The following is a 14,113-nucleotide window of genomic DNA, read 5'->3' as shown; positions in this document are numbered from 1 at the left end:
AAAAAAAAAAAAAAAAAGAAAAGGATGCATTAGGCACAAGGACAGCCAGTGCAAAGGTCACAATGAGACCTGCATGTCAGACAGAATACAGGGTGGCCAGTGTGCTAGAGCAAGGTGAGAGGTAGGAAGCATGATGGAAGATGAGACTGAGAGCTGGGTATGGGCCTTGTGGGCCATTGAAGGGATCTGAGTTTTATTCTAAGCACAACTGGAAACACCTGGAGGGTTTTAAGTGAGAGTAATATGAACAAACTCTAAATCATTCTGATTCTATAAAGATACACCCTTCCACATAGAGCTTCCCTCTAACGTAATCTTGTAATCTTTAATTTCAACACATAGAAACATTTAAATTGCCAGATAGTAAAACTGGTAATGCCACTCCATCTTGATTAAGTTACAGTCCCTTCTTTACAGAATTCTATAGAATTCTGCCAAACACCACTTTATTTACATGATGGCCCACATTTTATGAATGAAGAAAACAAAATATGAATATCTTCTTTAAGGTCAATAATAGAACCAGGAAAGAAACTGAGAAATCTTTCTTTGTTAAATGTTGAGTGTGTAAGGTTTTTTTTATTATTATACTTTAAGTTCTGGGGTACATGTGCAGATCGTGCAGGATTGTTACATAGGTATACACATGCCATGGTGATTTGCTACATCTATCCCCCCATGACCTACATTAGGTATTTCTCCTAAAACATCCCTCTTCCATCCCTCCACCCCCTGCTGTCCCTCCTCTAGCTCCCCTACCGCCCAACAGGCCCTGGTGTGTGATGTTACCCTTCCTGTGTCCATGTGCTCTAATTGTTCAACACCCAGTTATGAGTGAGAATATGTGGTATTTGGTTTTCTGTTCTTGTGTCGATTTGCTGAGAATGAAAAATATGGAATGCTTCACAAATTTGCGTGTCGTCCTTGTTCAGGGGCCATGCTAATCTTCTCTATATTGTTCCAATTTTAGTATACGTGCTGCCAAAGCAAGCACTGTTTTTTTTTTTTTTTTGAGTCATAGTCTCGTTCTGTGGCCCAGGCTATAGTGCAGTGGCACGATCTTGGCTCACTGCAACCTCCACCTCCCAGGTTGAAGCGATTCTCCTGCCTCAGTCTCACCAGTAGCTGGGACTACAGGCACTTGCCACCACGCCCGGCTAACTTTTTGTATTTTTAGTAGAGATGGGGTTTCACTGGGTTAGCCAGGATGGTCTCAATCTCCTGACCTCGTGATCCACCCGCCTCAGCCTCCCAAAGTGCTGGGATTACAGGCGTGAGCCACTGCACCTCTGCACCTGGCCTGTTAAATGTGTTTTTAACACAGTTAGCCCACCTTAATTTCTCTAAAAGGAAAAAAAAATTAAGAAAAACAGATTTACCTTCTTTCTATCATCTTTCCTGTCAAATGCACACTGCTGCTTGCACTGTTCACAAGAATAGGGTGGTCCATACTTCTTCTCTGAATTTGTGCAGCGCTGGCATTTATTCCCAATAAATGCCGCAATTATGTTGCAATACTGACAAGGTTTGGGCTTAAAGAGGGGGAAGAAAGGGTCAAATATGAATTACTATCATAAAATACCACTGCATTTTAAAAAGCAATAATTTCTACTTTGTAGTTCATTAATCATGGTACAAATGTATTGCCAACTTCATAAATCTGCTTTTATATCGACCAAATGAAGCCCAATTCTTTCTTGGGCTGGAGTGCAGTGGTGTGATCTCAGCTCAATGCAACCTCCGCCTCCCCAGTTAAAGCAATTCTCCCTGCCTCAGCCTCCGGAGTAGCTGGGATTACAGGCGCCAGCCACCATGCCCAGCTAATTTTTGTATTATTTAGTAGAGACAGGGTTTTGCCAGGTTAGCCAGGCTGGTCTTGCTCCTGACCTCAGGTGATCTGCCTGCCTTAGCCTCCCAAAGTGCTGGGATTACAGGCGTAAACCACCCTGCCCAGCCTGAATCCCAATTCTTAATACTATGTGAAGTATTTTTCTGCACAGAACTATTGATTTTTAAATAAATAAATAAACACATAACAAAAGCCCATTAGTATGTATGCAGAGACTTCTATGAGACATTCAACAGAACCAGCTCTTTGGAGAAACTAGCAAGGGCTTCCAAATTTCTGAAAAGGCCTCTTTGCTATTATCAGTATATAAACATGTTGGGAGAATGCCTACAAGCACATGACATCCTAAACTCTAACACTAAGACCAAAAAAAAGAATAATTCATCAAAATGACTAGTCAACTGCTACCAAACAAAAATGTCAAGTTATAAAAATTCATCTTGTCAGCTGTGGTGGCTCACACCTGTAATCTCAGCACTTTGGGAGGCAGAGGTAGGTGGATCACTTGAGGTCAGGAGTTTGAGACCAGCCTGGCCAACATGGTAAAACCCCATTCTCTACTAAAATACAAAAAATTAGCCGTGTGCGGTGGTGCGTGCCTATAGTCCCAGCTACTTGGGAGGCTGAGGCAGAAGAATTGCTTGAACCTGGGAGGTGGAGGTTGCAGTAAGCTATCTTGCCATTGTACTCCAGCCTGGGCAATAGAGCAAGACTCGGTNAAAAAAAAAAAATTAGCTGGGCGTGGTGGCTCGCACCTGTAGGCCCAACTACTTGGGAGGCTAAGGTGGGAGGATCAGTTGAGCCTGGGAGGTTGAGAGTGCAGTGGCCATGATGGTGCCACTGCCCTCCAGCCTGGGTAACAGAGTGAGACCCTGTCTTGAAAAAAATAAAATTGAAACCTCAGAATGTAGTGATTCCCTGTTACTTTAATTGACCACCAAATCTGACTTTCTAGAGAGAAAATGTCCAGTATGGTTGCTGGGAATTAGTAATGGTACCAGTTGCCTTCCTTTTCTAAATTAAACCCCATTTCTTTTTTGAATCTTGAGAAAGCAGAAAAAAAGAAGGGAGAAAGCATATTACAAAGTACTGATTCTTTGACTTGACTGCCTGTTATGTTGACTCATATTCAAGCACTACTGCTAGATTGTTTTTCTTCTCAGGAATCCTTCCATCAGTGGACCTGCTATTTAACCTGGATCGCATTACTACCGTTGAACACTTACTCAAGTCAGTCTTGCTGTACACTGTCAATGACTCAGTTTCTTTTTCCTCTGCTATCAAGTGTGTGTGCAACCTGATGATGAAGGAGCCAAAGTTTTCTAGCAAGACTCTCCCCAGAGGTCCATACTCATTTACCTTTAAATCACAGTTTGAGTTTGGAAAGAAACACAAGTGGATTGAAATTGATGTGACCAGCCTCCTTCAACCTTTAGTGGCCTCCAACAAGAGAAGTGTTCACATGTCTGTAAATTTTACATGCATGAAAGACCAGCTGCAGCATCCTTTAGCACAGAATGGTTTGTTTAACATGACTCTTCCGGTACCACCCTCACTCATCTTATATTTGAATGACACAAGTGCTCAGGCTTATCACAGGTGGTATTCCCTTCACTATGAAAGGAGGCCTTCCCAGTGTCCTGACCAGGAGAGAAGTCAGTCTGCCTATCCTGTGGGAGAAGAGGCTGCTGAGGATGGGAGAACTTCCCATCACCGTCACCGCAGAGGTCAGGAAACTGTCAGCTCTAAATTGAAGAAGCCTCTGGTCCCAGCTGCCCTCAATCTAAGTGAGTACTTCAAACAGTTTCTTTTTCCCCAAAATGAGTGTGAGCTCCACGACTTTAGACTTAGCTTTAGTCAGCTGAAGTGGGACAACTGGATTGTGGCTCCGCACAGGTACAACCCTCGATACTGTAAAGGGGACTGTCCAAGGGCAGTTGGACATCGGTATGGCTCTCCAGTTCACACCATGGTACAGAACATCATCTATGAGAAGCTGGACTCCTCAGTGCCAAGACCATCATGTGTACCTGCCAAATACAGCCCCTTGAGTGTGTTGACCATTGAACCTGATGGCTCAATTGCCTATAAAGAGTATGAAGATATGATAGCTACAAAGTGTACCTGTCGTTAACAAATGGTCCTCTTAAAACCTTGAGCCTATTTGGCAAAGTATCTGTGCCTTCAAGAGAAAGCTTCATATGTTAAGTCTCAATAAAATGCAGCATATGTTGTATAAAGAGGAGCCTGTGTAGATTAGTACCTTACATGGCATCTATCAGGATAACGGGATAACATCAATCGTTGCTTCAGAGCCTTTTTTTATTTCCAAATTTAAATGAAATATAATTATTGTAGAGAACTTTACATTTTTTTCCTTGAGCTATTTTCTTTTCATAGGAGTCTTTTTCTTGATAGGGAAAACCTTAATTAGCATAAATCCTGGATGGACTTGCACTATAAATAGGCAATTCAGATTGTAGTCTTAATAGAAAAATAAATTTCTGTCAATGGCATAAATTTTTTGTGTGTTTTATTAAAGATTGCTTTTAAGTGATCCTTTGCGGGGGAGAGGAAGTGTCTAAAACCTGGCCATAGCTCAACTTTTGATCCTTTTTCAGGGTGAAAGAGAGCCTAACTTCACCTGAATCCTCATGAAGTGAGACTCAATAGGACTAGAGAGTAGGCAGTTAAACCCATTTCTGTTGCTTTAGTGTGATTGGCGAACAATATACTAATTCTCCTTGTTAACTGGAATATATAAATTAATTAAGTCACACAGAACAAAATAACATTTGTCCCATTCATTTAAAGGAAATTGCCTTGCATACTTTCCCAAGAAAACCTATATACAAGACTTTGTAAATGTATTTTTTTTTCTTTATATATTTAAAACCTCTGGCCTTATGAAAGGAAGCCAGGGAAGGTTTTATGTCTTTTGGTTTGGTTTGGTTTTTGCTGATTTCCTTAGCTCCCTCCACTCCAACTCCACAGATTTTTTTCTAGCTGCATTTAGAACTGTTCCTACTAAGCTTGCAGTAGAGACTGGTTATATTACTGACTGGTCTTATGCGGATGCTAGGGTTTTTATGTAGGTTTTCAATACATCTGTTTTGAGAGTGCCCTGGAGGCACAGAGGTAAGTTTGATATGGTGATTTTGTGTTTGAGCTTCTAAAACCTTGATGTATAAACCAAAAGTAACTCCTAGATGTAATAAGTACTTTTCATTCTTGTAAATGATCTTTTCTTGGTGCCCTTTTTAGCTTCATTAAATATGCACATAGCATATAATTTACCCATTTCAAGTGTACAATTCAATGGCTTATAGTGTATTCATAAACATGGGACAACATCACTATCATCAATTTTAGAACATGTTTATCACCTCAAAAAGAAACCTTAGACTCTAGCTAATATGCCCGTTTCCCATCCTGCCCCACTCCCCGCCCTAAGCAACTACTAACCTGTTGATAGTTTTCCTGATTCAGGACTTTCATATGAATGGAGTCATGCAATAGGCTGGCTCCTTTCATTTAGCATGTTTTCAATGTTCATTTGTATTGTAGCATGTATCAGTACTTTCTAGTGGCTATATTTCATTGTATAGCTATACCAAATTTTGTTTATCCATTTGTCGATGGACATTTGGGCTGTTTCCATTTTTTAGCTATTACAAATAATGCTGATAAAATTCATGTAGAAGTTTTATTTCTTTGGAGTACATACCTAAGAGTGGAATTGCTAGGTCATATGGTAACTACGTTTAGTCATTTGAAGAACTGCTAGATTTTTTTCCAAACCAGCTGTACCATTTTATATTCCCACCAGCAGTGTATGAGAGTTCTGATTTCTCATCCATTCAACACTCACCTGACTTTGGGAGATGTTTTTATTTTTATTTTCTATAGGTATATAATAGTTGTACATATTTATAGGCACATGTGATATTTTGATATAAGCATACAAATTCATTACACATGAATGTAATGAACTTAACTGACTTTTCTGACCATCCAAGTGGGTGTGAAATGGTATCTCATTGTGGTTTTGATTTGCATTCCCTTGATAATTAATGATGTTGAGCATCTCTTCGTTTGCTTATTAGCCATTTGTATATCTTTTTTGAAGAAATCTCTATTAAGATCATTTGCCCATTTTCTAATTGTATGTTTAGTGAGTTGTAAGAATTATTTATATATTCTAGATACAAGGTTCTTTTTTTTTTTTTTTTAAAGACAGGGTTTCACCATGTTGGTCAGGCTGGTCTTGAACTCCCAACCTCAGGTGATCCGTCCACCTTGGCCTCCAAAGTGCTTGGATTACAGGCGTGAGCCACCATGCCCAGCCTAGATACAAGTTTCTTAAACAATTTTCAAATATTTTCTATCATTCTGTGGGCTGCCTTTTTGTTACTTTATTGTAATATATATATTAAACAACATTTTACTATTTTAAGTATCTTTTAAGTGTACAAGTCAGTGGCATTAAGTACATTCATGTTGATTTCTGACCATCACTACTATCTCAAACTTTTTCATCATTCCAATCTGAAATTCTTCCCATGTAGAGTTAAAAAAAAAAAAAAATCCCAGCCTGGGCAACAGACAGGGTTCTGCAGTGTTACTCATGTAAAAAAATCCCAGCCTGGGCGACATTGCAAAACTCCATCTCCACAAAAAATACAAAAATTAGCTGGGCGTGATGTCATGCGCCTGTAGTTCCAGGTACTCAGGAGGCTGAGGCAGAAGGATTACTTGAGCCTCAGAGGTCAAGGCTGCAGTGAGCTATGATTGTGCCACTGCGCTCCAAATCCAGCCTGGGTGGCAGAGTGAGACCCTGTTCTCAAAAAAAAAAAAAAAAAAAAAAAAAAAAAAAAAAAAAAAAAAAAAAAAAAAAAAAAAAAAAAAAATCATTTTTCCCTTTCTTTTTCCATACTGGTCACTGAAGCCTCTCAAGGAAAATTATAATAATAATCCTGGCAGTATGACTTTAAACACAGAATTCCTTAACAATAAGCATTAGCTAAATTTGAAAGCTGAAATCAGTACCAGATACATTACACATAACTATCTCTTACAATAAAAATATTGTAATGACATTAGTAGGTCACAGAAGGTAAGGTTCCACAAGACCCTCACTGTTAGGTTTAAAAAAAATCCTACTTACCGTTCCATACAACTGCACATTCTGAGCACATTTCTTGCATATTGTATTGGTTTTACTGTTAAGGAAGAAACAGACACAGGCTTTTCTTAGAATATCTGAAAACTGATTCCTCCTGAAGCCCAAGGAATTTGCTCATTGCTAAGGGCCAAGGTGAATTATGGTCTGGATGCTTGGTTAACAAGTTTGAGTATCTTTCTAACAACTCTTTTATTTTTATTTAATTTTTTTGAGACAGAGTCTCACTCTGTTCCTCATCGCTAGAGTGCAGTGGCGTGATCTGCTCACTATAACCTCTGCCTTCCACATTCAAGCGATTCTCATGTCTCAGCCTCCCAAGTAGCTGGAATTACAGGCGCATGCCACCAACCCAACTAATTTTTGTATTTTTAGTAAAGATGGGGTTTTGCCATGTTGGCCAGGCTGGTCTCAAACTCCTGACCTCAAGAGATCCATCATCCTGGCCTCCCAACTGCTGGGATTACAGGCATGAGCCACCACACCTAGCCTCTAATAAGTCTTTTAGTTATTACATGGTTATGGATTTTATTATCTCAAATAAAGTGAGACTTTGGCTAAAATGGAGAGTGAGTTATTTCTGATTATGACATCCCCAAGTATCAATAAATAAAATTATCAGATACAGAGAAGACCCTCAAAATATTATATTAAAATGGACTGGCAGGGGAAAAAATGAATTCTCCTTAATTCAGATGAATAGTTGAGAAATTTCAGGTGACAAATAAAGTTAACTTTGTTTGGAATATAAACTCAGAGATTCTTTGTTGACCTCACTCTCTGTTCTCCTTCCTAAGTAAAGGCATATGAAAACACCAGAGGTGGGAAAAGAGACACTGTGATCAAATATTTTGTTAATATTTAGGCCAGGCACAGTGGCTCACACCTGTAATACCAGCACTTTGCGGGGCCAGGACGGGTAGATCACCTGAGGTCAGGAGTTTGAGACCAGCCTGGCCAACAATGCAAAACCCTGTCTTTACTAAAAATACAAAAAAATTAGCCAGGTGTGGTGGCATGTGCCTGTAATCCCAGCTACTCAGGAGGCTGAGGCAGGAGAATCACTCGAACCTGGGAGGCAGAGGTTGCAGTCAGCCAAGATTTCAGCCACCGCACTCCAGCCTGCTCAACAGAGCGAGACTCTGTCTCAAAAAAAAAAAAAAAAAAATTATAAGCCAATTTTGCCAAAAAAAAAGGTAAACAAACATTTAACACCAAATAAATCTGTGTATGCTGAAATGTTTAGGGATCATGTATACTGATGTCTGCCACTTTAAATACATCAGAAATAAAATGGATTCATACAGTGATGGATAGAGAAACGAACAGGTGGACAGGTGAATATATAGTAAAGTGCATATTACAGAATTTAGGTAGAGGGTATATGGGTGTTCACTAATTTTTTTTTTAATTGCATTTTAGGTTTTGGGGTATATGTGAAGAACATGCAAGATTGTTGCATAGGTACACAGATGGCAGTGTGATGTGCTGCCTTCTTCCCCATCATCACTAATTCTTTTAACCTTTTTTTATGTTTGAAAACATCCACGATAGGCTGGGTGTGGTAGCTCACACCTGTAATCCCAGCACTTTGGGAGGCTGAGGAGGGCAGACTGCTTGAGCTCAAGAGTTCTAGAGCAGCCTGGGCAACACGGCAAGACCCCTATCTCTACTAAAGATACAAAAAAAAAAAAAAAAAAGGTAGGTGTGGTGGTGTGCACCTGTGGTCCCAGCTGAGATCATCTCACTACACTCTAGCCTGGGTGACAGAGAGACAGAGTCTTGCTCTGTTGCCCAAGCGATTTTCCTGCCTCAGCCTCCCAAGTAGCTGGGATTACAGGCGCACATAACCATGCCCGGCTAACTTTTGTATTTTTAGTAGAGACACGGTTTCACCATGTTGGTCAAGCTGGTCTCGAACTCCTGACCTTGTGATCCACCCGCCTCAGCCTCCCAAAGTGCTGAGACTACAGGCTTGAGCCACCATGCCCGGCTTGGAGAAAATATTCTTATAATTCAAATGACTAACTAAAACTAGGCTTCTAGGTCTATGGATGAATTAACAAATAGACCCCCCTTGCTCAAAGCAAGATCACCTACACTTACAAAAGTTCCACAAAAGTCAAACTTGGTATACCAAAAAATCACTTTGTTGCTATGGAAATGTCCCTTAGAGATGTCTGACCACCCATACCTGCATTTCACACTTTTAAAAATTCAATTTGGCCAGGCATGGTGGCTCACACCTATAATTCCAACATCTTGTGAGGCTAAGGAGGAGGGGTCACTTGAGCCCAGGAGTTAAGAGACCAGCCCGGATAACATGGCAAAATCCTGTCTCTACAAAAATAAAAAAATTAGCTAGGCATGGTGGCACCGTGGTGCCAGTTACTTGGGAGGTGGGAGGATCACTTAGGCCTGGGAGGTATAGGCTGCAGTGAGCTGTGATGGCTCCATTGCACTCCAGCCTGGCTGGCAGAGAGACTGTTTCAAACAAAAAAAGAGATTTGCCCAAGGAAAGTGTAATGGCAGGTGAGTTTCAAATGTGACTGGAGCTAACAAACTCTTTTTTTGGTAGGGGACAGATTTTCATTCTGTCATCCAGGCTACAGTGCAATGGCTCAATTTTGGCTCACTGCAACCTCCGCCTCCCAGGTTCAAGCGATTCTCCTTCCTGCCTCAGCCTCCCTAGTAGCTGGGAGCTAACAAACTCTTATCAGGGTTGTCACATTTCCAAAAGTATCTTCTTTGGGCTCATAAATTCTTTAATCTCTGTATATGTACATATTGAAACATGAGACTCATGTTTTCTGTTGTGGGATTGGTTTCTTCTTGTCAAAGATTATAACCACAATATAAAATGATCAAGGGCCTTAAAAAGAACTTTAACTTAAGCAATCAATGGATAATAACTAGGAAACAATATATGTAATATACACCCTTCATTGTATATCTCACCCCACATACAAATTAACTCAAGATGGATCACAGACCTAAATATTTGGCAATTACAGAGTCTGTATATAATGCGATTAATTACAGATCTGTATGTTACAATGCAACTGATTACAAATCTGTACATAAAATGCAACCAATTACAGATTTTAAGAGGAAAGAAGCCTATTAATAGCTTTCATGGTCAACAAAACTCTACCTCTCTTGCTGGTACTCAGTCCTGCAGTAGGTGCACTTCACAACAGGGTGTGCAATCCGACATTCCTGAAATGAAATGAGGATATAATTTTAAAAGGCAGTCACAAATGGAAACAGCCTTCAATAGGAAGCCGACCTGGGTACTATTTCTAGCATAGCTACTATGCCTGAGTGAGTCACTTAAACTTTCTGGGCCTTATTTTAATATTGGCATTACTTCTCTACTGTTGATGTGAGAGTTAAGTAAGAACTTATATGGATTATATGGAACTAGCCATAAATTATAAAACAAACATATGTATGAATAAGCCCCAGACTGGGAATCAGAAGCCCTGAATTCCAGACCTGATTCTTCTGCCACTGTGTGATTTTGAGGTTTACTTGTAAAATGAAAGTGCTGGATTAAAATTATTAGTAGTTATATACACATAACTTCCTTAAAATCATAATATGCATATTTTGAGGCCAAAAAGCGCACTCAAGCACTTGCATTCCCTCAGACCTGGTATCCAAAGACTGGCAAATGAAAAGTGATGACTTTCTGAGGCAAAAATGACAGACAATTATGAGTTACTCAAATCAAGTGACACAAACTCTGGATTATTGGGAATACCTCAATATTATTCTTCAGCCGGTTTGCTGACTTTTTAACTGTTGCCTCACAGCATCTCTAGTCACTTAAAAAGGCAAAGTGGGATGAAGCAACTTAAAAGAAAAAGAGAAGTTGGACCTCCAGGAGTAAAAACTGATCAGCAACTAGTTAGGCAAGAACGAATACTGTATACTGAGAAGTGATCCCTCTGATCTGTGAGCCTGACTGTGGGGCTTTTTAAAAAATAAAGCCTTGCTGCCTCCGATTCTGCGACTGGCCGAAAAGTGTGGGTCTTTCTTAAAAAAATCAATCCTTGCTGCCTCCGATTCTGAAGCTAGTCGAAAAAGTGCCTGTGAGGAGCCCGAGTTCGACACACTCCTCCCAGGCAGCACCTTAACTTTGGAGTTCAGTCCCAGGAGGGGCAGGAGGTCCTCTAGTCTGTGACGAGGGAGACCGCGGCAGCAGGAGAGGCAACGTAAAGGGATCCGGGGGCGACCAGTCAGGGCAAGCAAGGGGCCCGCTGTCCCTCCCCCGACCTCACGGGGTCCGAGAACAAGCCCCGCCGTTGCTAAGCACCCGGACACGCCGGCCGCGAGAACCTGGACCGGGCCCCGGCTCCCGCACGTGCCCCGTCGGCCCCCCAGCGGGGTGGGTGCGGCTCCTCAGCCTGGCGGGACTGCCACACCCTGCTCCAGGGACCCCGCCAGACGTCCCCACAGAATAGGGAGCTCCGGGCCGCGCCTCCTGCGTCCCCAGTTCCCGGCCGCCGCCCCAGCCCGCGCACCTTGCACAGCTGCTGCCCCTGAGACAGCGCCTCGAAAGGGAAGCGCTGGTGGCACTTGGTGCAGGCGTAGAGCGCCGCCATGTCCGGCCCCGGCCGCGCTGACCGCCCGCCGGCCCGGCCCGCCGATTTATCTGACAGTCTGAGGCACAACCCGGCGGCGGCGGCAGGCTGCTGGCTGCGGCAGGCGGGCGGGCGCAGGCGGGTCGGGGCGGACCCGGACGGGCTTGGGCGGGCGCGATGACTCTAGACGCCTGTTCACTGGTGCGCTTTGACGTCGATCAAGTGGGAAGGGGCGGAACACGAAGCTTTCGCCTACTCTGATTCGGTCTGGAGTGGAGTACGCCACTGTGACGCTCGAGGCCGCGATTATGTAAAGCGCAGTCACGCGGGGGCGCCGCCTAGAGGGACAGGCTGTAGGCCCGGACCTCGGAAGCGCTCAGGCTCCGCCCGCTTTGCTCGGCGTTCCCGCCCTTGCTCCGCCTCTCCTCGGCCTCAGGCGCATCCGCGCTTCTCGCGATACTTTCGGGGATTTGTGATGTTTTGGTTTCCATGGAGCTGCCCTCTGGGAGCACCAGGGCTACAATTGGAACGAGGGCGGCGCACGGTTAACTGGAACTCTGCAGCCGCCCAAGCCCAAAGAAGGTGGGGAGTTTGGGAAAGAAGTTTCCCATCATCGGAGCAGAAGGGTCCCTTCCAGCCTCACGCAAGGGAGAAGAGGAAACTATGAAGGACAATTTAAAAGTGTGCCCTCAATTTAAGATACCTAAATTGGGAACTGTAGGGCCGTGGGCCTTCAGAGAGAAAAAGAGAGCCCCAGAGAGGGAACCCCTATGTTGCAGAAGAGGGATTCTATACAGATGGCCGTCCTTCCAGGAGGGATTGGACAGTTACTCAGGCGTCTCCTACTTTGTTTTCTCCGGTTTCACCCCTAGCTTCTCTCGCAAGCAACCAGCTGGTGATTCCTGGCAAGGCCTGACTTCTGGAAGGCAAGCCACGCCCTCTGGGCGCCTCTGCCTCTCTTTGGCTCCAGCTTGGCACGTACCGGAGCTGCGCAAGGAATGACAGACATTTTGTTCTGGAGGCGTTGGCAAAGCTCCCTGCACTGCTGACCTATCCAAGTCCTGCCCTGTAGCTGCTCTTGGGCTTAGGTTACTCCTTGGCTGTGCCAACCACCTGTACAGTACTAATTGCAGTTTTACCTCAACGTGGCCTTTTTACAATTAAAAGCTAACTTATAGCTTCTATTTCCCTGCCTCAACAAAATGTACTCTCTCTGAACCCAAAGAAAGCCACCTGCTTGTAGGTTCGCCCGAAGATGTGCATTAATCAAACATTTAGGATCAGAAAGCAAAGGTTCAAAAATCACTGCTCCACCTATCATTGAACTTCTCACAGCCTCATTTTTCCCAATCGAACAATTAGGCCATTGTGAAACTCAAAACCAGTACATGAGGCGGGATGGAATGGTTCACGACTGTAATTCCAGCACTTTGGGAGGCCGAGGCAGGAGGATCACTTGAGCCTTGGAGTTTAAGATCAGCCTGGGTCTGCAGGGTGCAATGGCTCGGCCTGTAATCCCAGCACTTTGGGAGGCCGAGACGGATGGATCACCTGAGGTCAGAAGTTCAAGACCAGCCTGACCAACAAGGTGAAACCCCGTCTCTACTAAAAATACAAAAATTAGCCGGGCATGATGGCAGGTGCCTGTAGTCCCAGCTACTCGGGAGGCTGAGACAGGAGATTTGCTTGAACCCAGGAGTCAGAGGTTGCAGTGAATCGAGATCATGCCACTGCACTCCAGCCTCAGTGACAAAGTGAAACTCCGTCTCAAAAAAAAAAAAAAAAGACCAGCCTGTGTAACACAGTGTGGCCCCATTTCTAAAAAAAATAAATAAATAAAAACTTTTCAAAATTAGCCAGGCATGGTGGCACATGCCTGTAGTTCCAGCTAATCAGGAGGCTGAGGCAGGAGGATGTCTTGAGCCTAGGCAGTCAATGCTTCCCTGAACCATGATTATGTCACTGCACTTCAGCCTGGGTGACAGAGTGAGACCTTGTCTCAAAAAAAAAAAAAATCTATATAGATATAGATGTAGATATAGATATATAGATATATGCAAATACAAATAAAAACACTACATGGAGGAAAATATGGGGAAGTTGTTTAATGGGTAAGGGGCTTTTGGAGTGATGAAAATGTTTTGGAACTAGATAGAGGTAGTGGTTGTACAACATGGTGAATATGCTTTTTTTCTTTTACTTTTTTTTTTGAGACAGAGTCTCACTCTGCTGTCCAGGCTGGAGTGCAGTGGGGCGATTTCAGCTCACCGAAACCTCCTCCTCTGGGTTCAAGCGATTCTCCTGCCTCAGGCTCCCGAGTAGCTGGGATTACAGGTGTGTGGCGCCTTGCCAGGCTAATTTTTGTATTTCTAGTAGAGATGGGGTTTCACCATGTTGACCAGGCTGATCTTGAACTCCGACCTCCAGGAGTTCCTGGATCAAGTGATCTGCCTGCCTTGGCCTTCCAAAGTGCTAGGACTACAGGCATGAGCC

General features: G+C 43.2%; 2 protein-coding genes and 1 non-coding gene across 6 annotated transcripts in view; 1 reads left to right on the top strand and 2 right to left on the bottom strand.

Moving 5' to 3' along the window:
* Positions 1–11,763, bottom strand: part of FAM76A (family with sequence similarity 76 member A) — a 40,185-nt gene extending 28,422 nt beyond the window's left edge. For 2 of the 4 annotated variants that reach the window (XM_017534719.2, XM_017534720.2), the window contains exons 1-4: positions 11,561–11,763; positions 10,186–10,250; positions 7,017–7,071; positions 1,380–1,532 (exon numbers count right to left, since the gene is read on the bottom strand). In XM_017534719.2, coding sequence (XP_017390208.1) covers positions 1,380–1,532; positions 7,017–7,071; positions 10,186–10,250; positions 11,561–11,641 — 354 coding nt within the window. In that variant the 5' untranslated portion in view covers positions 11,642–11,763. The remainder of the gene's footprint in view (positions 1–1,379; positions 1,533–7,016; positions 7,072–10,185; positions 10,251–11,560) is intronic. The other 2 variants (XM_017534721.2, XM_017534722.2) reach the window with 1 other exon arrangement.
* Positions 888–994, bottom strand: LOC119472146. Its single transcript, XR_005201260.1, has one exon. It is a non-coding gene; the product is annotated as a U6 spliceosomal RNA (small nuclear RNA).
* Positions 2,812–4,360, top strand: LOC108308751 (growth/differentiation factor 9-like). Its single transcript, XM_037740634.1, has 2 exons — positions 2,812–2,818; positions 3,013–4,360. Exons 1-2 carry the CDS (start codon positions 2,812–2,814, stop codon positions 3,981–3,983), a joined length of 978 nt encoding a protein of 325 aa, XP_037596562.1. The 3' UTR covers positions 3,984–4,360.
* Positions 11,764–14,113: the final 2,350 nt, after the last annotated feature.

Source organism: Cebus imitator, unplaced genomic scaffold, assembly GCF_001604975.1.
Source record: "Cebus imitator isolate Cc_AM_T3 unplaced genomic scaffold, Cebus_imitator-1.0 Scaffold87, whole genome shotgun sequence".
Classification (NCBI taxonomy): domain Eukaryota; kingdom Metazoa; phylum Chordata; class Mammalia; order Primates; family Cebidae; genus Cebus; species Cebus imitator.
The sequence above is the reverse complement of the archived record's forward strand: the minus strand, read 5'-3'. Positions and strand labels throughout refer to the sequence as shown.